Source organism: Protopterus annectens, chromosome 13.part0 (genome assembly GCF_019279795.1).
Source record: "Protopterus annectens isolate FY-2018-M chromosome 13.part0, PAN1.0, whole genome shotgun sequence".
Taxonomy (NCBI): Eukaryota; Metazoa; Chordata; order Ceratodontiformes; family Protopteridae; genus Protopterus; species Protopterus annectens.
Genome location: NC_056747.1, coordinates 1,231,477,272 through 1,231,501,702, shown reverse-complemented (window position 1 = coordinate 1,231,501,702; position 24,431 = coordinate 1,231,477,272). Strand labels below are relative to the sequence as shown.

Here is a 24,431-nt window from a genome sequence, read left to right as displayed (position 1 = left end):
CATAGATGTTGCTGCTGATCATCCAAAGGTGACCTGCAGATCCATTGTTACTATCAAGGACTCTTCTTTCCAGCATATTTAGTTCTATGGAAATTTTTCTAAGCATTCGGTGACTATTGGCGGGTAGTGTTGTCCATTTTCTTTTGTCTCTAAATGTGTCCTTACTTTAGAGTCAATTGACCTGAAAAGGGAAATTCATAAAAGCAACCTTAGTACTTTTGGCAAAGTCAGTAAGCTTGACCCAGACATGCCTGTGGATTGCAGTGTTAGAATCCGGCAGCTCTGGCTGAACCTTTTGCAGTATTATACATCAGTATCTTCATAAGGCTCAGTACAGTTAAGACAGTTATTAACTGAGGCAACATTTTTTCTTTATGGGGCCTGCCAAGCATGTACACCAGTGACTGGTACATTTTATCCACCACAGCACAATGGAAGTCAAAAATACAAGATCAGTAATTTAAGGTCCTCAAAGACACTATTGCAATGAGAGTGGCTGGTTTGGAAGTCTCCACTGAAAAATTCCAATCTTTGGATATATAGAAGATGCAGTCAGGTTTCCTAGGAACTAAAGTTATTGTATTGTGGTTTCCTATGCAGCATTATGCAACATCAGTAGCATTATTCAGCATATCCAGCAGTGCAGGGACTAGCCAAGAGGTGAACTAAAAAGCCCTTTGCAGAATTTTCAACAAGAAGGGCATGGGGTCTGATCATCTCATCATCTTTAACACCACCTTAAATTTGGAGTCATTGGAGTGATGTGGAATCTCTATGCTCAACAGTATCTGGAATAGGTGACTCCACAAGGGAGCTAATGTGCTTTGTTTCACATGTGGACTTCCTTGTAATATTCAGACAGGGTGAGTCCCAACTCCAAGACAAAGAAGAGGTATGCTTGGCTGGCATTGTGTCAGAATGCTGCAAATGTTTTGTCTTTCTGACTTGCTGTATGGCAAGTAGGATTACCAAGGGCTCCAGAAAAGACTGCTCCTCCACTTGCATAGGCAGTGAAATCAGGAAAGACATTGGAGGAGGCCATTGCAAGGGTGCTTTTGTAGGTTCAGTGTTGAGACCAACACCACCTGCAGACTTAGTGCCAAGGACTACAGTGCTGACTGCAGTGGAGCTGAGCATTTCAGTATTAACACTATACAAGATAGCACCGAGTTGGGCACCAATGTCCTGACTCTGAATGTCAGAGGCTAAACCAGCATCAAAGCTATTGACACAGGTGGCAAATCTGATGGCAGAATTGTTGATGCTGACATAAGAAATGTAAACCATGTTGACAAGTTTTCCTTCATTGCCTTTGATGTCACATAAGCTAGTGTTGGCAACCTTAGAACCTGCACAATAAGCAAGTGGGCCAATGAGGAGAATTTAGAAGGCTCATGTACTGTGAGAAGAATAAAACCAGCACCTCTGGTACCCCACTGGTTACTTTCATGCTCTCTGAGGTTGCTTCTGCCACCCTAACATTGTGGTTGTTGTCCCTCAGCCAATTAGCTGTCCATCTAACTACACAGGGGTAAATCTGGAGTGCATTTAACTTGATGTTGAAATGAGATATGGTATTAAATGACTTGGAGAGATCTAGGTATGTGATGTGAACAGCATGACCACTGTCCATGGTTTGTGCTACCCTCTCAAAAAATTCAGTAGATTCATTAGATTGGATCTAGCCTTAACAAAGCCAAACTGTTTAGGTCAAGTCTAATAAGATTTTTTTTATATTAGAGTTTATCACATCTGTTATGACCTGATCCATGGTCTTGCAGAGGATGCTCATCAAACTAATGGGTCATCTAGACAAAGGATACTTTTCTCCTCCTCAACCAGTGTGACTAGCATTTTCTAAGAGTCTTATATGGCTTCTAGAGGGACTGAATGAGGAAGAGGGCTTTTCTGAGGAGGATCTGGGGAAGCAGACTTTGTAAGGCCTAAGGCTCCTCTGTCCTGCTGCAAAGGATTTATAGGTCTGAAGACTCAATAATCAATGGAAGTCACATCTGGTACATGCTTTTTTTTTACAATTGGTTTTATTGAAAATTTTAACAATAAAACATTAATATATAACAGAAATATTATAAAACAAATCTACATATCTAAAAGAACAATAATAAACTAAAATAACTATTTACAAGGGTGTCCTCTATAAAACAAAGCTTTTTAAACATAAAAAGAAATGTGATGAGTAGTTGTTAGGTAATAATTAAAGTCTGCTTATCCAGCGGTTCTTTGAATTTCAACCATATATTATACGAAGAGGTGATTCTATTGTAGTCTTCATCATGATAAGCTCAAGACAACAAACTTCAGTTACCAAGGTACAAATTCCTTCATAGTAGGAGTACTCTGATTCTTCCAGTTCTTGGTGATGACTTTTCTTGCTAATGTTAAGCTACTCCATAAAAGAGGGTATTTTATTTTCATGACAAAAGTGGGAATAAGTGTATTAAATAAAATGAGGTTTGGTCAGCATAAATGTATCATTAAAAACAGACTGTAAGAGAGCATTCATATTATCCCAATATGTTTTAACTTTTATACAATCGTAAAACATATGCTGCCAGTCAGCTTTAACATTTAGTTTACAGTTCCAGCATCCTATGTCTTTATTATACATCAATTCAACTTTATGTGGTGTGATAAAGGTTCTGTGTAAGAACTTCTAAGAAAATATCATCCACCTTAGTGATGAAGCAGTTTGTTTTGAAGACTGGAATATTATTTTATCATCTTCACTTGGGGAGTTATTATTAACAAGTCTAAAATAATCCCAATAGCTTTCTCTGTGACATACTGTTGATTTCTTAAGTACCTTATATATTTCAGAATGAAGTCCCTTTCCAATTATATTCTGGTGCATTAAAATAATGAGTAAAACAATGAATGTGGGGAAAGAATTTCTAACACTTGGTTGCATTAGATTATTCATGTTCAACTGTCTGCAATTTTGAATTTCTAACCACATATATTTGCTTAACTCAAACTTATTAATGATATGGTCAACATTTTGTAACTTCCCATTGTCTAGTAATTGATAACAGTATTGTCTTTAAATTTAGTCATTGTTGTTAAATTAAATGTATTAACACTATCTTGAGTCTAGGCAAATGAAAATGCAAAGAAAATCCATGCTTTATATTCAGGGTTCCTGAAAATGAAAATTTTAAAGGAGGTTATTATCGTATTAATATAATAAGAGTTAACTGGTTTGTTTTTGTTTTCTATAAAATAGTATTTTACTAACCAATGAAATGTATTAGTAGCTATTTTAGTACAATATGATTGTGTAAATTATTGGATTTACAACATATACATCCCTGAATATCTTTCTTTTTGGCTTTATAATTGTTATTTATCCAATAAATTATTGTCTTAACAATTTGGTTTTGAGAGTGGGTGGGATAAAGATTGTTTTATACATAGAATTTTAGGAAAGATATTATTTTAATTAAGAAGATTCTCTCTTCCATAGTAAAAAAAAATATACCATTTATTAAGAGTTTGTTTATGGAATTTAAGTTATTAGTTTGCTTTATGGAATTTAAGTTATTATACTTAAGGGTCGTTATATCTTTAATATTATCAGACAAGATTATCCCTAAGTAAGTGATTTTACCATCTTTCACAATGTAAGTTATTTCTTATCTATTTTATTAATAGTATAATTAACAGGTAGTATTTTCATCTTATTCTCATTAAAACTGATCCTCATTAAAACTGAGTCCTGATTTCTTCTGAAATATTTCTATTGCTTAGAATACTGCAATAAGAGAATTGCAATCAGTCAAAGTTAATAAGATGCCATCTGCAAATAATTGTATTTGAGTGATTAAATCATTATTTATTAGTATGCCTTTGATATTTTATTTGATCTTATATATTCTGCAAAAGCTTCCATAACTAGAGCAAAAAGTAATGGGGACAACCTGTACCTTTAGTAACCATGATTGATTGGGAAGTATATGAGCCTATGTTAATGTATGTAAAGGAGTTTTCATAGAGAAGTTTGATTAATTGTAAGAAATTGTTTGAAAAAAATTACATTTCTCCAGTACCAATAGTAAGTACTCCCAATTAACTGAATCAAACGGACTACTGATATCCAGACTAGCCAAAGTTAGTTCTTTTTTTTGAATTATTAGTATAATCAGTTATTGGTAGTATTTTCTTGATATTATCACAGGTGTTCCTGGTCATTATAAACACAGTCTGATCATTGTTTATCAACATTGGAAGAAATTGTTTTGTTCTAGAGATATAAATTGCCGTGAATATTTTATAATCTACATTTAATAATGAAATTGGTCTATATGAAGAACATTGTGTTGAATCCTTTTCAGGTTTTAAAATTGGGGCTATTAGGGTGTATTTCCTTTAAGTCCTTTAACTATTGAAAATGCCTCTAGTAAAATACTCAAAACATCCTTAGTCATCATTTGTATAGTTCAGGTATTATACCATCATTTCCAGTTGCCTTATTTGGTTTTAATTTATTAATTTGAATGTTGAGTTCAGACATTGATATAAGCTTGTCAATTATCCTTATTTGATCCTCTGACACTCTATTTTCAGTATATATATATATATATATATATATATATTTTTTTTTTATAAATGTTTTAATTAGATCTTTTGTACCCATTGTTGGTTTGTGTTGATAATTCTTATTGAAATGAGACCTGAAAACATCCAGAATATCTTCAATTTCAATAACCTTATTTTTACTACTATAGGAGTATAATTCTTTGATGTGGTTTGATTTAACAACCATTTTTTCTACTATCAGATTTATGCATGGATTTAGCATTTATGGAATAATTAGTTATTTTAATCTTTTCTAAATTTATCATAGTTTTAAATTGTAAAATTTCTAAATATTTACTTTTTAAGCCATTTACTTCTTCCATTTAGTTATTTCCCTTTTGACATCCTAATTTTTAACTTATCGATTTTCTCTTCAATTCTTTGTCCCATTGTTTCTTTTTTGTGCATATCCACTTGTAATTTTCCAAAAAGGTATGCTTTTAAAGAGTCCCATACAAAAATCTCTGAGATGTTACCTGCATGATTGATTTCAATAAAAATTTGAATTTCTTTATTAAAGAATTCCTTAAAGTCTTTCGTATTGGTTATATATGCAGGAATCCTTTTAATTGGGATGTTATTACCACAATTCAATATAACTTCAAATGTTATGTTAGGATCTGACAGCGGGCACGAGACTACTTTAATGTTATCTATTCTACTAGTGATCTGATTTGAAACACATACTCTATCTAGTCGTGATCGTGTCCCATGCCTGTGTGAGAAATGTATAAAAAAAGAGCGAGTCTGATACTGAAAACTCATTTATATCTCTCATATTATATAGGTCAGTGAACTCCATCAAAGTCTTGACTGAGACAGGTTTCTTCCTTTTACACTGAATTACACCTTGGAAGGCTTGGCCCCGTAGTAAGTATTTGATTGGATGACCTATCCATGAATGGTCAGCTGATTGTTTTTTTTTTTATTTTAGAGATTGATTATTTTGTGTTCTTCTTAGATATTTAAATGAGTTTATTTTATTGGTTTATGTGTGGTCTGATGAAGCAAACTGAGAATCTGTGAAAGCACTTACTTTTTATTCTACTACTCCATTATTAAAAGTTTACTTTTAGCTCTGTTGATCAGTGTTTTATTACTTTGGCATATCTCTTAGAGAAAGCACATCTAAATCTCATACATACAACACCTCATATATTCCAACCATGATATGTGAAATAAGAGTTAAAAACACCTTAAACATTCAGTCCATTCACAATACACGTATTTAATGTACTGTGAGCAACTTGCTGTTATTATATGTTATCATAAGCTATCACTTTAGGATTTATGTGGCACATATATAAAGAAAGTAAACCTGGATATATATGTAAATAAAGCTTATTATTAGTTAAAGAGTTACATTCTTAATACTTATTAAGGTAAGGCATGGAAAATAAAATATCTTCAGTAACTGAATTGGTAAATTTTGTCATGAAAAAATGTTATTAAAACAGTTAACATCAGTGTTATACTAAAGCTAAGAGTCATTTGTCCTTTAGTTTGTTTTTCTTCTCATTGTGTTTCCAGGTACTTACTTCTGCTTGTCTCTTCAAAGTACTATTGTTCCAGTTCATATGTTCAGTTTGGTCCAGATTTTTTTCAAATGACAGTGCAGAGTCTGGGTCTTCAAAGTGTCTAATTTAATTTGAAAGGAATATTTGGAAGTTAACAGGAAAGAGCAAATATGCCTTAAACTATCTTTTCTTAAGTTATTTTAGAAGAGGCAAAAAACGTTTCCTTTTGATCATCACTGCATTGAAATAGTCACTATCAAATCTTATTATTTTGTCATCCAATTTAATAGGAGATTTGGGCCAGTCTGTTTTTAAGAATTAGCTCCTTGTCTTGAGATTAAATGAACTTAAAAATAACTGAACGCATTGATAGTTAGTTTTTAATGAAGTCAAAACTTGACTTCTTCAAGGTAACTGAAGCAAAGGATGAGGGGGAAACTTTTCACCCCACATATCTGGACTTCACAAAGGCATTCGATATTGTTCATCATTCAGGTATAGTCAATAACAATGTAAATTCTTATGTAACTCATTGGATAGTTAACTGAAACACAAATAGAACCCATGAAATTAAAATGGGCGTATCTATGAACTCATGAAATTAGAGTGGGTGGATCTACCTCCACCAAAAGACCTGTCACTAGAGGAGTAGCCCAGAGCTCAGTACTCGGGCCACTCATTTTTGGCATCTACTTCTCAGAGGTCAAGGTAAATGTTGAGGGATTATGGCTGACAACATTTGCTGAGGATTGTATATTCAGTGCCACCATGAACTCTCCGGAAGACACCAAGTTCTTTCAGGAAGGCCTGTCACAAACAAATATCTGGTGTCAAAAGCATGGTCTAAAATTAAATCCCAAAAAGTGCATAACTGTATCTTCAGCAAGGAAGATGTCCCCTACAACTATCACATCAACAACACTCTCTGAAAACTGACCCAGTAGTGAGGGACCTGGGAACATATGTAGACAATGAGTTGTTCAACCACCACATGACTTATTACCAAGGGCATTGCATCTAAATATAAGCAGGTGATCAGTCCATTGCACACTGCACTCATTAGGCCAATCATTAAATATAATGCAAGATTGAGCATACATCTGTCCAAACACCTGACTTTACTTGAGCGACCACAACATTTTTCTCACCAAGACATTCAGTGAACTAAATCAGAAAAGCTACCTTGATTACCTCAAAGCCCTGTTCCTCTTCTCAGTGTCCTACAGGCTATATGGGGGCATCTCTGTCTCGCATATATAGCCTCTACCAATCCGAGGCTTGCAGATCTTCTACACATCTGTAAGTTCAACAGTGGCAGAAACACCCACTCTGGAGTCCTCAATCTCTATTGCAACTTAAACAGAACATGTTAGATACCGTCTCACAGAGAATACCACTTCTTTGGAACTGCCTGCCTGTCCATGTGAAGTACACCTTTTACTTTATTCAAGAGCAATCTGAATGCATGGATGGAAAACTGTAAATTCACCCCTGGTTTGTCACCCTTGTCTCTTATGGACACGGATTTCATGTAAATACCTGTTCCATGGCTACGTTTAATCATAGGTAAGTCACAAACAAATCAATCAGACAAAAATCCTTCTACAAAAAAACTCCAAAAGATGTATAAATACAAGCAAGTTTAATGTAAAATAATTCCAATAAGTTAAGCACTTTTGTCACTTTGATTACCGTGGCTTCCTCAGGACTAAATTAACGAGTATAGAAGGGCTGACTTAAATACCTATTCATTAAAGTCATACACACTTAAAAATGACCTAAATCAATATGTTATTTTAAAAAAATCAATGTATAAAAATTAAATGTACAAAAAAATATATTGTTGTCTCTTCAAATACTGAAGTCCTGAACAAGATCTATTCAGACTCCATAGGCCACCCCTTCCTAGATATATAGGAGAAGTGTTTCCCACACAGAAGCATTGGCTAAGCATTCACAGCTATATATATTAGTACTAGGCTGACTGCTCTTGTGGGCCATTTTAAGCCTAGCTAATTACTCTATGTGAGAATCAAACCCTGCAATTTGTGTCTATAACCATTATGCCAACCTCCCACCCCAAAAAGTGCAAACCGATGCCAGTTTGGGATTCACGCTTGCTCTTTGGGGAGATATACACAAATACATATACACACCAAGTGGGCTGGAGTACGATTAGAAACACTACCTATCTAGTTGTACACACTACAGACCACAGTACTTAACACGTGCCACAGTTCAAGTCTTTGAACATCCTTTGTATACATCTGGCTAAACATTCTAAACAGCTATGTGCATATGCATAAACAGAGTTTTCCTTTCTGCAGTTCTCAGGCATATCTGGGTAACCCTCCTATCTATCAGTACAATCTCGAAATTAATGGCACCCAGCTGAGGGCTTATAAGTATCCCCACAGTTGGTTGAGGGCCTCTCCTGAAGGTCAACTCCAGAGCAGGGAGGGAGAAACAGAAAGACAACCCTTGTTTGGTCCGTTTCCAGAACCCATGATCTGAGGACATGACTACATCTAACGGGTAGTTTTTTAACTTTCTACACAGGTCTCTGCCCAACATGCTGATATGGCTATATATTGTGTTCTGTAACTGAAACATTGTATTCTGACATTCTATAACATGAACCCCACTAAAACCCTCATTTTGTTATAGCTATTTGCAAGTGTCGCTTTCCCTGGCACTCTGGGTTGCTGGTATAACATCAGACTCATGGTTCTGGGACTGCTTCACAGTGTATCAGGCCATCCACTCTTCAGTCTGGGTTGATACAATGCATTCTCACAAACTTTTTCTGCCTTCTGTGTTTTAATGTACAGCAGTGTGAGCTGTCAAATGGAAAGTTACTGAATAGAAGTCCACCAATAAGCTTGCTCATTACCGACATAGGCAATTAAAAAAAAAAGTGCCAGTTCTGCTAGAGCATGTCTGAATGTGGAAGAAGATACAACTGTAGAGGAGGAACCCCAGCCAGGAACTAAAGTAGATAACCAAGTGTTGTGAGGTAATAGTATTAACTGCCCCACCCCTATGAGGGGCACTGTATAATATCTCCACAGTGAGGTGTTACAATCAGCAGGAGTAACTGGTTTGTACAAATGATTTTCAGTTTAAGAAAGCATGATACAGAACCTGAAATGGATGACAGGGTTTCTGTTATTCTTGTATACGCCAGTGTATCAGAAATTTAAATGGAGTCATTTAATAAACAAATGAAAATATCAATTTGAAAATTAAATTAATTAAAATTTACACAGAGTAATTTTCATCTGAAAATCATGATTCATTTGGAAATTAAAAAAATGAAAAGTTTAAATGTTTATGATGTTCTACTGAAAAATTAAAATCGATGTGGCTGCTAGAAAGATACACATTATGAAACAGAATAGAATTCTGATTGCAAGGCTTATGAAACTAAAACAAGAAATCAGGCTGTCACACAGGAAGTAGAGTTGCACGCTACCACTATTATTGCAAAACTCGATTAATCATTTTCAATGGTGCATTACCTTCTGCCTTTACTGTTCACAAAACTTGTTTTACCAGAGTGAAGACATTTGCAAAAACAGAATACCTAACTTGAAAAGCATCCATTACCTCCACAAAAGGACATTTAGCATGAAATTGTAAAGAGAACTTCTGACCTCTGTCCTAAAAAGAGGGAACTTAGGTCTGAGAAAGAGTTTCAGCTGTTTCCTCTTACAATATTATTTCACTTTCTGATGTATTTATGTCCCTGTGGATTAAATGGCAACATGAGCTAAACAGTATATGCAGATGTGTTCTCAGAAATGTATGTATGTTAAGTATAAAATTAGTAAACTGTAGAAAAAAGCTTGAGGAAAATGATACACCTCAGTAAACTTCCTTTCATCTTTTTTTTATTTTTTTTATTTTTTTTGGTGGGGGCAGGGTGAGCAGAAATCCTAAGCTTTTATTTTAGACTTCCCGGTTAGCTAAGGCGGACTGTCAGTAACTTCAGTAGCGCGTACAATGACCTATAACCCTGCTTTTATTTTGTAACAAAAGACTGAACTGTGCAAAGTCTTGCTGTCAAACATATCCACAAGTCACCAAAACCTGTAATACATGTGTTACCTGATCAAGACATTAACAGCAAGACATACACAGCAAAGGGATGGCTCTACTGCCAAGTGTGTTCAAAAGGAGTAGGCATAGAAAGTCATTGTGGTGCAATGGTTTGTGGAGCTTTATGTACAGTTTTAATTCAAAAGAGATGCTGCAGCCTACATGACAGACCACATGATTTTCAGATTCTAAATTTTAGGCTCACCTCCACTGCTTGTGTCACTTTTGTCAACCCAAGCCTGGATCCCTCCCATACCGCTCAGTACATGGTTTCCATGAAGTCTGGTATGTGGCGTACAACTACTGAGGATTTAAGGGACCAGAAACTATATAACAAACGGACCACCAGCCTCACGTAGGCATGCCCTACCTACAGGAAAAGGTAAAACAGGAAACACCACCAGTTTTAGTATTCCTCAAAATCAGGTTAGCTCTGTTAGATTCCGTAATTAGTATTACTTCAGTGCATCTGATTCTGATTTTAGTACATTCTCAAAGGAGTTCTTTTCAACTGTGAAAAAAGTACTGGAGTTCCCTAATATCCTTTGACAAAATTTCTCGTGGCTTTAATCATTACTGCAAAGCCACAGAAATTTCAAAAGTTGTGGTTAAACTAGTCATCACTGCAGAATGCATCACCAGGAAATTATTGTTATTAAGAAAGGGTAACATTTTTTTTTATTTGGTGCTACTATGCACTCAAGACCATTAAGCCTTCAAATTAAACTTTATGTTAGCATCTTTATGTAAGCACACACTTTTTGCTCCCCATCAGTTTACATTGGTAGCCCTTCCTTTTATAGACGTAGACCCATCAAACATTCCTTCTTGTTCTAGGTCCCAAAACCTTACAACATTACTGGGAAAAGATGAGAAAGAAACCTCCACAGAGGTCAATAAAAACAAGAGACACAAGTGCCAAGGTGCTTTATGTGGAGATGGACAACTGTGCAGGCTTTTGTGGCAACTTCTTCTAGAACTATGCACTGCCAAGGAACATGGTTACCTTCATTTACTGAAATTTGATTACTGGCAAAGTCTGACTGGGTAGAAGCCTATTTTCAGCAGAAGCCTGGGGAGAAAAGCTCCAAATTATTACAAAACATTTTTAACAACAACATTCTGCTAGACCTCTTGTCTCAGAGGCTATAGCCTGAGCTTTTTTTTTTTTTTTGTCTGTGCCAAAACCAGATTTACTCTGCAGAAACTAACCCTAATGTTTTCTGCAGGAAATACTTGCTTCCACAATACCCAGCTTTCCCACATTTTGTACATGTGTTTCTTCCCATGCTTAAGTACAGCTACATCAAATTCATTCATGCATTTGTTTTCTGCTTGCTCACTTAGTCCATTTCAGGGTTCCAGGCAGCTTGTGCCTGTTCTGGTACTCAGCAGGTACAAGGTACAGAACTATTTCGGAACAGACTGCTGAACACAGAATGCACAGTGCAGGCATTTTGGATAACTGCCAATTCCCCTTCAGGGCATGCCACCAGGATGTCAGAAGGAACTAGAGTACCTGACCTGAAGAAAGCCAAACACCCAGGGAGGACATGAACTGCACTGCAAGCTCCCTCTGGAAAAGTGACACCATACTCTTGGTTTGGTAAAGCATAAAACATCCAATGCTCTGACGGTTTGTACTGTAGATGCCAGACAACGGGCTACATTATGTTTGATTTGTTCCTTTACTGTTCTGCATTCTGTTTGATTTGTTCCTTTACTAGAATTTAATACACTTAATTACTTTGTAAATTCCTTTCTTCAGGATAGACCAGAATAGTATGGCTTTGGCTAGACAAAGGTAAAAAAATTAACTGAAACAGACTATCCTTAATGTCTAACTATAATGTCTACTACATGCTTAGTGACTCTTGATTGCCAAGATTTACTGCAAGGTACTAAAACAAGTTGTAACTTAGGAATGCTTCTAACAGTGTTTAATATTGTACACAGTATTACATCATATAAACAGTTTTATCTATAATCCTATGCATGCATGTTTTTCTATGACTTTTAATGCATTCCAATGTATGTGGAGCTTTTTTCCCAGGCTTCCACTGAAATGGGGAATGCTTGCCTCCCACTTAGACTATCCCGGTAAACAAAATGTTAATTAAACAAAATAAATAAACCTGTGACATGAAGCATAATGGATTGCATTTGGTAGGCCAATCCAAACAGACCATGACCAAGGCCAAAAACCTGGAACTATACAGCAGAATAATTACTATTAAGCCACCATGATGACCATTTCCTCTCCTAATATACTGCTGCAACCTATTTACTTCCTTTGAATGCACTGCCTCTAACTTGGGACAACTGATAAACTACCCTTATGCTCTTTTAAATTTCACTGCAGAATACTGCCACTGACAGTCTGATGTTCTCAATGAATTCTGGCTTCAAGACATGCACAAAATGCTTTCAGTCTAAAATCTAATCCAAGATTCTAAACTTCCGATAGCTTTCCCAGTAAGTTACTCTTCCTACTTTTCAGTGTGGTACGGTGTCTTCCTACTTTTCAGTGTGGTACGGTGTGCATTCTGCATCACTAACTAAAAGGCATGTCACCTTCCAGCGCCTCTGAAATTCCACCTACAAAAACATTAATGAATATCGATATCTGTTCCTGAATTCTTCTGTATCCCATCTCTTAGCTGATCTTTCTTATACACATAACTCGTTAACAAAAAGTTAAAAGTATGTGAACTGCTCCTTTGAGTTATAAATAAAAGAGTAAATACAGTATACATACACTAATCTACATACATGCAAGTATACAGATTCTAAGTGGTCAAATAATCAGATCATCAAAGGCAGTTTGTGATGAAATATATAGGGCTACTTTGTGTCTAATGGTGCGCTGATCAAATCTTGTGAAACTGAATTAGGCAGATGCCAGTAAGAAAAGGAATATGTTGGTATTGGAAGTGTTTGAGATGCTTAGAATAGGTTATCAGTTTGTCAGCACTTGGTTTGAAATATTTTATTTATCAAGTGTCAGCTTAGATATTAACCATCTCTCAAACTTTTATGATGTCTGGCATAGTACAACGGGATGGTGTGTTACGTTTTTTTATGGGATTCAGTAAAGGTGTAGGTTTTAGAGCATGTGTGTTGCTCCGATTTTTTTGGGGAGGTTTTTATTGTCATGGTTTATTTTACAATTCCAATACACATGTATACATACAAACAAACACAGATATAGCCAACTAGCAAGCATACTAAACCATTTCTTTCCTGATTCATCTCAGCTACACATTACAAGATGCACCAACTTTAACTCTTTATAATAAGTTTGTCTTTAACAGAAAAGGAGTTTCTTAATCACAATGATAGTAACTTAAGTCAGTATTCCCAACTAATCCTTCAACTCTGCCCATAAAGCCTTCTCTATGATTGACCAAGTATATAAATGCCAGCCCACAAAGCATACAGTGCTTCCCAAACATAACAGCTTTCAAAAAAGCAACTAACTCCTACTATGAAACACTTCCCAGCTGCAGAAGTCACTGTGGAGTAAAGTGAAAAATTTCAATGCCTTAGCTAAGTTCCTTATTTGTAACATTTCTGCCCTTCCTGTTCTCCACATTCATACCAAAACTACTCCATCCAGGTCATCCTCTTGAAAACCCCTGCTAAACTACCCAAATAGCACTAACTACATGTTCACAGCTTCTATTAGTACTTAATACGACCCAATTTACTTATTTTTGATCTTGTAAGTTTCTATTTTAATTAATTACAGCTCTCCCCCCCCCCCCCAACAGCTCATATCTTCCTGGATGAACCCTTCCTATCCCTGACTTTACTTATTATATTAACTTATTTAATATTTGTTGACCAGGAAAGTCCAACAAGGACAGATCCTATTTTTACCAGAGACCTGGGGAGAAATGCTCCAGATGCAGGTCTTTGGAATGTGGGAGGAAACCAGAACACCCGGAGGAAAGCCACACGAATGCAGGGAGGACATGCATACTCCGCACAGAAGGCTCCCCAGCAGAGAATTGAAACAGAGAACCTCTTGCTTTGAGACAACAATGTTAATCACTGCATCACCTGTTTCTGTTTTACATTGATCTCCAATAATCTTTAGGTATTTTACATTTTTGTGTGCGTTTTTTGACTCTATCTGCAAATGAACACAATAATTTCTTCCAGAACTCATTGTTATGGATATTGTAACTAGCTCATGGCTAAAACACGGATCAATTATAGACTACTACAGCTAAATGCTCAAACTATAAGTGCATAAATTACAAATTCATGCAGGCATGCATTTTTGAGCTTTTGCAACATGTTTCAGAATGTCCATCATTCTGAACATTTCATTTTTAAATGTAACATACAACTGGCAGAAATCTGGACAAACAAAAATGAAACTCGGCAACACATTTCATGAATGGTCAGTGCATTTTATTTATCATCACAGTACAAAAATAAATAAAAATAGGAGAAAAAAAATGAAATAAATTACAACCAATTGCTCATACCGAGTGTCTAGGTATACATCTCGATTTTACAGTCACACATAACATACACTGCTAAATAATAACACTACTTTCTCAACAAAGATTTACAGGAATTGCACTGGGGGGTGGGAAAACAACCTGAAGCATTTTTTACATATGTGTACAGTGTATAGAATTAGCATTTGAAAATGTACAGCCACCATCTTTTAAGTCAAAATGGCACATTGTTATTTTGCAGGTTTGACAGCTGCCAGACAGAAATTAAAACAAACCGTGCAAGTGAAAAGGAAACTTTCTTTTATTCAAAAGAACTCAATAACCATTAAACTAATACTGAACAGGTTTGTGTGTGCTTTTCTGAATTTAATGTTAACCTACAGCCATGTGTACTACAGAATCGTCACACAAATACTTTTTGCATGCACATTACTACAAATCAACAATCAGAAAATGAAGCAAGAAAATAACTTTTTTTTTCCAAAAAAGAATTTTTTTTCTTTTTTTTTTTCTAATTAAACAGCTGTCCCTTGGTGTTCATGATAAAGCTGAAGAGAGAGAAAGGTGCTGATTCATTTGACACGTCAAGCAGTGGAATGATTCAGAAACTTCATAAATAGCACAATTCTGTTTCCTCCAACTGAAGTTTGATGTCATGGTGTTCTAGTGCATTTCTTTTCACGTTTCGGGACTGTGTGTTTATAGTGTGACACAAGAAAATATCAAAAAATTACACCAACAAGACCTTCCGATAACTACACATACCTTTATGAAAGAAAAAGAAAGCAAGCTAGTGATTTAACTGGCTAGAAAATGATCACCTGTCATGCACGGCTTTTAACTAAGGATTTACTGTTTAGCAACATGTACTGAACAAAACCCTGCTCCCACAACTTTTTTCTTTTACTTATTCTGTTAGCACTGTGAGGCTTTTAGGAGTGCAAACTTCTAGCCTAGCGAACTGTCAAGTGATACTAAATGTTTAAAACTCTAGCTGTACCACATGCAATGTCAGTTTTTAAATCACTTTTTGTATTCCAAAGTATTCACAGATGTTTGGATTCCAGTGTAATCCAGGGTTAGAAGGCCATTCTGCCATTTGCTTTGGGCATTAAAATTATGTGTGTCCACTGTTGTTGTTTGCTACTCAAATTACTGTGATATGCCCCCCCAAAAACCTTCTTTATGTGCACAAGTAATCTAGCAGTAATCAGTCACTCTACAGTGTGCATTTATACTACCGCAATTCACTTCCAGAGAACATATGTGCCACTTGTGGCTTAGTATAACCCTGGGATGTACAAATCCTGTAAACAGTACACACACTACTGTGAGATTGTTATTTAGAAAAGTATGCACGAATGTACAAACACAAGTATGTTAGCACCTCCATCTCTTAAAATGACAAAACAGTAGGCCATGGTGCCTTCGAGTGAACTGCAAATCAAATTCATATCTAGTATGTTTGCAAATCCATTCCCTCATATAATTATGCATGAGCTGGGACGGATTAATTTAACAAAAAAAAAAAAAAAGCATTATAAAATGCAGCTGCTCTCTGAACCATCTGGTGATGCATCAGTGGGGCAAGGTGCTACATTCACAGGTCCAACACTCACTCTGCATTCAACCCACTCTCAAAGCAAACATATGTATAGTGTTAATATAGGTTACTATATAGGCCATATGTTCCCAGGATACTGAACATTAAGAAAATGTGGTCTTCCCTGTATAATCCTGTATTTGTACTCCCAAGTTTGTTGCAGTATTTAATGTAAGACGGAACAACGTCTGGATACAGAAGGCATCAGCCATAGGTAGAATAGCTCAAACTTACTTAATGCACAAAAACAAAAGCATGACTCAGAAATACACAAGTCTCCACAGTGTCAGCCCTGCAGTTAGTGACAAACTTACTGACTATTGAAAGACTATTAATTTTTTGCAAACATTTGCAGGTGCGGCCCTGCAGTTAGTGACAAACTTACTGACTATTGAAAGACTATTAATTTTTTGCAAACATTTGCATGTGCAGCATCTCACTGCATTAAACACCTTTGTCCTGGACTCAAAATATCCATCGGATAGTGTTGCTTGCAGAGGATTTTTCAGAATTTAAACAAGCAAACTGTTCTGATTCTTATTTTAATTTCATAAAAGTCTTCTGTAAGATCTGTAACTGTCTGCTAGCCTTGCTAGTGCAGATCACCACCTGTCCTAGAGTATAGCCATTCTGTAGCAGTACCCCCTCCCCTCACATATTTAAGCACAAGAAAAAAGTGCTGAGAGGAAAAAGTTTCACTTACCTACATCCCCCCCAAAAAAAAGTGACAACTTCAGCTTCTGGAAGAGTCTTCAAGTACAGCAGTACCTCTGTTTTTAATCCTAAACTTTAAGACAAATTTCCCAACTTGCAAGGAGGGGGCATCTTAAATACCAATCGTCTGTACTCTCACCTGCACAATAGATATCATTCTGCTGAATATCTTTCACAGAAAAGAACTGGACACAGAACTATAACAAAGCTGTATCACTTGTATAGCAGCTAAAAGGATGCTCAGAAATTTCTTAACAGACCAGTGTAAGACTTGGAGAATCACTTATATGCACCTTGGGCAAAATGGAGAGCTGTGGAAAGATACAGCTCTCAGTCCCTGTACTTACAGATAACTGCATGGAAATAGCCCCTGGCACATTTTCACTGCTTACATGTCAGCTATCATGCAGCATTTATGTCCTGCCATCTGACTGTATTGCATCATAAGCCAAGTAAGAAAGGTCCCCACTCCACTTAGCACATGCAGTAAGCAGAAGGTACCAGATGACCAAGGGCACGAATAGCACTTTTACACAAACTGTCCCCTTTTGCCAGAAGGCGAGACATCAAACTTCCTTCATAAGCTTTCCATCTGACAGAAAAACACACTGGCAAAAAATATATATACATAAAATAAAACAGACCTATCAGTTTTGCCTCGTATTCTCAGTTTCCTGTAAAATCCACTGTTTCTGGATTTCATTTTTGTTGATTTTTTTCAAGGTCTCTTTATGCCCAAGCATTAGTGTCACACTTACACTAAAAGATGGAGCTCAGGCATTGCAATTTCTGCCATTCCCTTCAAGATATTTTTTTTCACATAAATATGTGTTGTTTTGCATCACCTTTCTGCAACCAACTAACCTCAAACATAAGTGACCTATAATGGACCAAATGACAGAACCCAGCTTCACTAGTTCCTAAAGGATGCTCATGTGTGGAAGAAGGCTGAGGACTGTGAATGGTTTCCAGTAGCAAGGGTTAATATCAAGATTTTTTATTAAAAGCACTAGCTGGCATAACTTAATGGCTGTAAAGATCACTTCCCCAAACCAAGGTGTTTTTACATGCTAGCTATGTAATAATATGCAACAGGCCTAATTAAAAAGAAAAAAAATGTGGCATTTTTTTTCTACACATTAAGAAGAATTTAGAGAGCAAGAAAAATGTGAGAGCACACACACACACGCGGGCACACACACGCACGCGGCCACACACACGCACTGACAAGCAGGGTTACGGTGTAGGTCCATGCCAGACTGATGCAAGTCAGCAGCAGGAGGATAACACACTACTCTGCAGCATAAAGTGACAAGGCATTGAAACTACAACCCTTAACTCCCCTTTGTCATAGGAGGTGCAGCGGTTTGTTAAACAGCAACATGTCCACCACAATACCACTTATATTTATGTGTGGTACCTCTGTGTAGAACGTCTAGAAATTGTTTGCAAGTTAGTCATACATGCCAGCTCCACTGAAGCTAACCACTCAGCTCGACTACTACCTGCTAAATGAAGGAAGTTTGTGGAGGGGGGAGAGGCAGTGGTCACCACTCAGTATACTTGCAAAAAAGACAGCCAAGATTTAGAAGCAGGCAACTAAACTTGAAAACCCACTTATTAAGGGGGAAAACACTAAAATGCAGTAGTTTACCCTTACTATCCCTCCCTCCCAAACTTTGAATTAACATACTCAAGTCATACACTTTCCAAAGACAAAGTAAGGGAAGTTTTACTTGGGGAGGGAAGGGCAACATACTCAAGTCATACACTTTCCAAAGACAAAGTAAGGGAAGTTTTACCTGGGGAGGGAAGGGCAACTATATTTACCAAATAATGTCTCCACCCATTCTTACTGAAAGGAGGACAGCAACACACCACAGTTCAGTTTTTAAAGAAAGTGAATCCAGATGAATATTTTTTTTGCAGCACAGCACCAAGCCTGCTTAACTGAGGGCAACTCACCACTGAAATATATTCAGTTCAAACACAAAAAAAATGTAAAAGCAAACAATATTCAGATAACCATACAAGCATCTACTGATGCTCGACTTTTTTTTAGGTTACATATTGCTATGCAAACCCTGCATCACCTCCACAGAATACTAAAATAACATTTATATGGGTCCCACTTGTATTAATGAAGCAGCACAAACAGTGTGTACCAAGCTCCACATGTTGGCATTATGCACAGCAAACCCATTAACAGATGCTAATGCAACTGTGAAACATAACTAATCATTCATTCAGCCGCAACATGTACAGCATCCCCTTACTTGTAATGTCTATGAGGTACTGGTCACTAAGCTAAAATGATGAAGGAGGGTACCTCTCGCAATCACAGGCAGACACAAGATTACTCTTGTTAAAGAAAAACAGCTCTGATGACAATGGAAATTCTCTCACCTAGTACAAAAACTGAGAAAAACACAGCCAGTGCAAAGACTGCATTTTGAATAATTCTGTATGTTTTATTTGTGGCCTATAAGGGAAGCAGGCCTTTGGAATTTAGCACATCTGAGGCCTTTAAGAAAGGCAGGCATTTGAAACCACTTATAAGACCCATTTTTTTTTTAAATGAGCATATTTCAAACTGGCTCATAAACTAAATCCCAAAGACGAAATGAACTTGTGCAAAGTCATTTCTTTTCTTCCTCTCAAATACAACACAAAACTATGTATAAAAAGGTGTTTCCCCAGAAGATTATCCAGTAGTACATATATGGGCAGTGTGTGGCACCTAACAGTTGAACATGGCACCAACTGTACATGTATGCTTTTACTATGCCCTCCACTGGGCCAAGAGTAAACAATAAATAAATAAATAAATATTACTACATATTAACAACATATTTACAGGCCCATGTACCGAACAAGCTTTTAGTGCTCAAAAAAATACTTGCAAGCTGTATTCTATACAGTAAGACTGATGAATGTAAACAAATGTTTTTTTTCCCCAAATGTAGCTTTGTTTTTTTTTTTTTTAAATTTTGTTCTACTTACTAACAATGCTAACTATATCACAAGTCTGTGCCGATTTGCCTAAAGGAACTTCAAGACATGGACTTTTCTTGTAATCTTTGCTCTTGAGGATCACCATGACTTTAGTTTTCATTAAACAGAAGTGATTTTAACTTTGTGATGTTTTGAAATTATATATATATATATATATATATATATATATATATATATAATGTGTATATATACACACATATACACTTCCTCAAGAGTTTTTTAAAAAATTAAATATTTTTCATTTTATTTTCTGTATATGCTACACTATCACTCAAGTGTTCATCGATCAAGTCCAATCAAAAGCCGACTCTTTTCTTCTTTACTGCACTCATTTTTAAGATCGGCAAAAACCTGGGTAAAAAAATGGGGATCTGCATTAATTTGTAACATCTTCTCACTCATCAAGTTGATAATGGAGAGGCAACGGTCCCAGAATGCCTCTTTGCAGCTTTCTACCAGGAAGGGTTTCAGAGGGTAAGAGATCTCATTTCCCATATAGGAATAGGACAGATAAAGACACGTTAGGAGGACAGCTTGAAGTTCATGTTCATTTGCCACCTCAGATGAAATAACATCCCTGCAAAGCATATACACGAAAACCACATTGGCTGGTGTAACAAAACCTTGATCTTGCCACCCTTGCAGAAGTAAGGACCTATCAACACTTCGGAGCCAAAGGACAGGGTCTGTAGGAGACAGATGTTTCAAGCGATAGCATCTCCTGCACAGGAATTCTCCCAAACACCTCAGGAGCTCACTGGTTGAGGCCTGGACTATTACCCTTTTGGGGGAACCTGAAGTATTTGAATTAGTACTAGGAGCCTTCTTGACAGATGAAACAGCAGTCTTTGAATTGGAAATCTGGTTTCCATTCTGTATCGATGGGGGCTGGTTTTGTGAAGGCTGGGCAAAAGTGGATAAGTTGGCACAGGAGAGAGACTTTTTCAAGTTTTCATTATTGAGATGGGTAACATTGTTCTGGTAACTGCTGTTTGGTTGAACCTTCTTGGAATTTTTCTTTTTTGTCGAAACAGCAACTATTCGTTTCCAAGGTAGGACAGAGATGATGGAATGCCTCTTAAGGTTCTTGTCTTTGGCATTCTTGCTGTTCTGCACAGCAGTATAGTGCCCAACAGTGGCTGGGCCATCCTCAAAAAGATTGGTCTTCCTGTAACTTGGCGACAAAGACAGGACTGTACCCATGGCTCTAAAATCGGTCAGTCGACTGGTTTCAGGATTGTAGGCGACAGCTCAGGGAACTTAGCCAGCTTTATCCAGTCCACTTCATGGCATACACTGGTAAACTTAATACTCTGCAGTTCACTGACAGATTGTCTGTCGCTTGAAATGCTTCCTTGCCTCTCTGCAAACATCAACTGCACCAACACTGTTAAAAAAAAAAAAAGGTTTCCAGTAAACAATATTGCTAAAACAGTAGTTCTCTAAACCTAAACAATGCACTTAAGACGGCTTTATTTAAAATCACTATAGAATTCTGAAAAATTTAAGCTCGGTAAACAAGGGAATGAACTGATCTTTAGGAGATAATAAGGAACTAAACTTCATATACCAATACTGAGCTAAAAATAACATATGCTTACAGATTTTACTACATTCACATGACTACAGTGCCCTCTCAATCTACCAAACAACTATGCAGGTTATTACATATACTTTCTAGATCAAAATACTGCATTATATCAATATACATAGTGAAGGATTACTGGGTATTTATCACACAAACAGTCAACCTTAACATATGCCGAGTAAAATGTTCAGCTGTTAAGCAAAGATCAGAAGGATTTCATAAAAACAAAACAGCATTATTTTTATTATCCAATGTCTGGTTATCAACTTTGACAAGTGGGTACCCCAGGTGGATGATTTTCAGCCACTGTGGCCTAGGCTAAAGAGGTAAACACGAAATTTAAGAAAATACTAGACCAAATATACCAATACCTGCATATACATTCAATGAAAGGTGAAAAAATGACAAGATGTACTTGCCATGTTATTATTTGTAATCAAAACACAGATTACTGTAAAAGGGTGCAGAAAAAAAAACTCCAATAAAGAAATACATTGCCAATTTGTAAATCATGTAAATACAACTAATAATACAAACTAACATAGGACACATGCCTGCCATCTCAAGTTCCCCTACTTGAAGGATATAATAATACAAACTAACATAGGACACATGCCTGCCATCTCAAGTTCCCCTGTTTGAAGGATACGCGCATGGTGTTTGTGCATCAGGCAGCTTTGCTACTTGCATTTTCATTTAGCCCTCTGCAGACGGTTTCTTGCGGTTCTGCTGTTTCCCTTTATACAGTCACCACACTTCAAAAATAAAACACTAGCAAATAATATCCGCCGCTTCTCTTGCTGAGCTACTATTTCAGGCGCGTAAATTTTCTTGATACTTACACGATGTATTTTCAAAACCTACTGCAGGATTACTGCATCTAAGCAGCCAGCACTACAAATATACATTTCTTACGCTATCAATTAAACTGTTGCTTAATACATTACTAAACAAGAGCATCGCTCCATCTTCAGGGATCCCTCGGCATCCATTGTGGTCCCAATGCCCCACCCTCCTCTAATCAGTGATGAAAAAGTGCTTACTTACCTGTACGATGCAGATCGTCAGGCTGCCACCAAGGTGATCACAGCTGCCAAGTAAAAGGAATCTTCGGTTCGAGATGCTCCATGCCTGCTGCCTGCACAGTCTGTGGGCCAGAAACCTGTGGTATTTTCGGATATACAGCTAATACCCTACCCAATAAAATCCACACGCTAACGCACCGTTAGATGTGCTCCTCCTCACAATCTGCAGTGGCTCTTCGTGAGCAGGTGCTGTTTTACAAACCTGCAACCAGCACCTAATATTGATAATTTACAAAAATCAATGCGATAAAAAGAGAGAACCTAGCTCTGCAGTGTGCATCCCACTCCATGCCAGCTGTCCGCTCCTCGCGGATTTTACGGCAGGTGCCGCAGTCTTCAAGCAGCCGCTCAGAATCCTTGTTTTTAAAAAACGCTCTCGATTGCAGGGGAGATTCCCCGTTACAGCGAATTTCGCCGTCGCTGCTTATTGTGCCACATCGCCTCTGTGCAACAGCCCAGCCAGAGGAGCTGCTGTACTGTAGCGTCACCGGCCGGAGTCTCGAGCAGCTGTCAGCCTATCCTGCCCGGTCCTCGTGCCTTTCTTTCTGCTTGTTTGGATTTGGCAACCTCTAAACAAGCGGCACTTGGTGCAACCCGAATCCCCGCCTTGGAACGCCCCAATCATACCTTATTTGGTTGCTGTTTGGGTCAATTCAGGCTGGAGCCGCAGTGAAAGCAGCATCCCCTAGCGGTTATTTAGGAGCGCTGCATCAGACCGATGTACATTTTTCTATCGCTTTAAAGGAGTGTGTTGAGGAACTGCCTGGTACCAGTGCTGCAACTATTTTCTTCTAACCGCCACAGTTATCAAATAACAGCCAGTCCAATGTTGTAAAACATTGCAATCCAGTGAGATCTAGGTGGTGGTTGTAGTTCTATTTTAAGAGTATAACAACGGATTACAGTACAGCTGCAGCTCGTGTCCAACGGAATACTGGTGACTGATAGGAAAATGGTTCATAGGTAGGTACTGGGCTATCGGCCCAAGGGCCTACGTAAGCCTAGCCAACAAGGTTCCCTATCTTACGCCACCCAAGAAAGTTATTTTCCCATGCCACTGTCTAGCAGACACAGAAGTGATTCCCGGGGTGTATTTCCTATTTCCCATCCACTCATCAAGATTTTTCTTGAAGAGTGCTAATGAAGAACTTTGCTTGACATAGATGGGTAGCCTGTTCCAGAGTATGGGAAGTCTCTGGGACAGGAATCTATCCCTCCAACTTGTCCTGTTTATTGTGGTGACAAGGTTTAGGTCCCTAGAGCATGTAGCTCGGAGGGATTGGGATTTCTTTAGGTGTAGCATGTCCAACAGCTCTGGGTTTGACATAACTTTATATGTTGGGCAGAGATCACCTGGGTGTAGGTGATATGCTACGGAGTAAAGCTGGAGTTTTTTGAGACCGTCAGTGTAGGGCATTTGTTTGAGGCCAGTAATCCTCTTTGTGAGGTACTTCTATGGCCTTTTCAGCTGCTGCAGATGTCTTGTGAGGTACATTCCAAAAGGGGCGTTATACAATGGATCTAATGAGTGTCGAGTAGAGGGGAACAATGACCTCTTTTTTCCTGGATGAGAACCCTTTTATGATGAGGTGTGCCACGTAGAAGGACTTCCTGACTACTGTGGGGATGTGACTATCAAAGGAGAGACTACTGTCCACCTGGATCCCAAGGTCTCTTATCACACATTCGGTGTTAAGTAGATTGCTGCCTATGTGGTAGGTCATGGCTACAGAGTTT

The 24,431-nt window shown here is 37.4% G+C and overlaps 1 protein-coding gene across 1 annotated transcript; it reads right to left on the bottom strand.

The window, feature by feature from the left end:
• Nucleotides 1-20,203: 20,203 nt before the first annotated feature.
• Nucleotides 20,204-23,257, bottom strand: CDK5R1 (cyclin dependent kinase 5 regulatory subunit 1). The gene is made up of 2 exons (XM_044055238.1): nucleotides 22,657-23,257; nucleotides 20,204-21,408 (listed from the first exon to the last, which is right to left on the bottom strand). Exon 2 carries the CDS (start codon nucleotides 21,222-21,224, stop codon nucleotides 20,301-20,303), a length of 924 nt encoding a protein of 307 aa, XP_043911173.1. The 5' UTR covers nucleotides 21,225-21,408; nucleotides 22,657-23,257; the 3' UTR covers nucleotides 20,204-20,300.
• Between the last annotated feature and the right edge of the window lie 1,174 nt (nucleotides 23,258-24,431).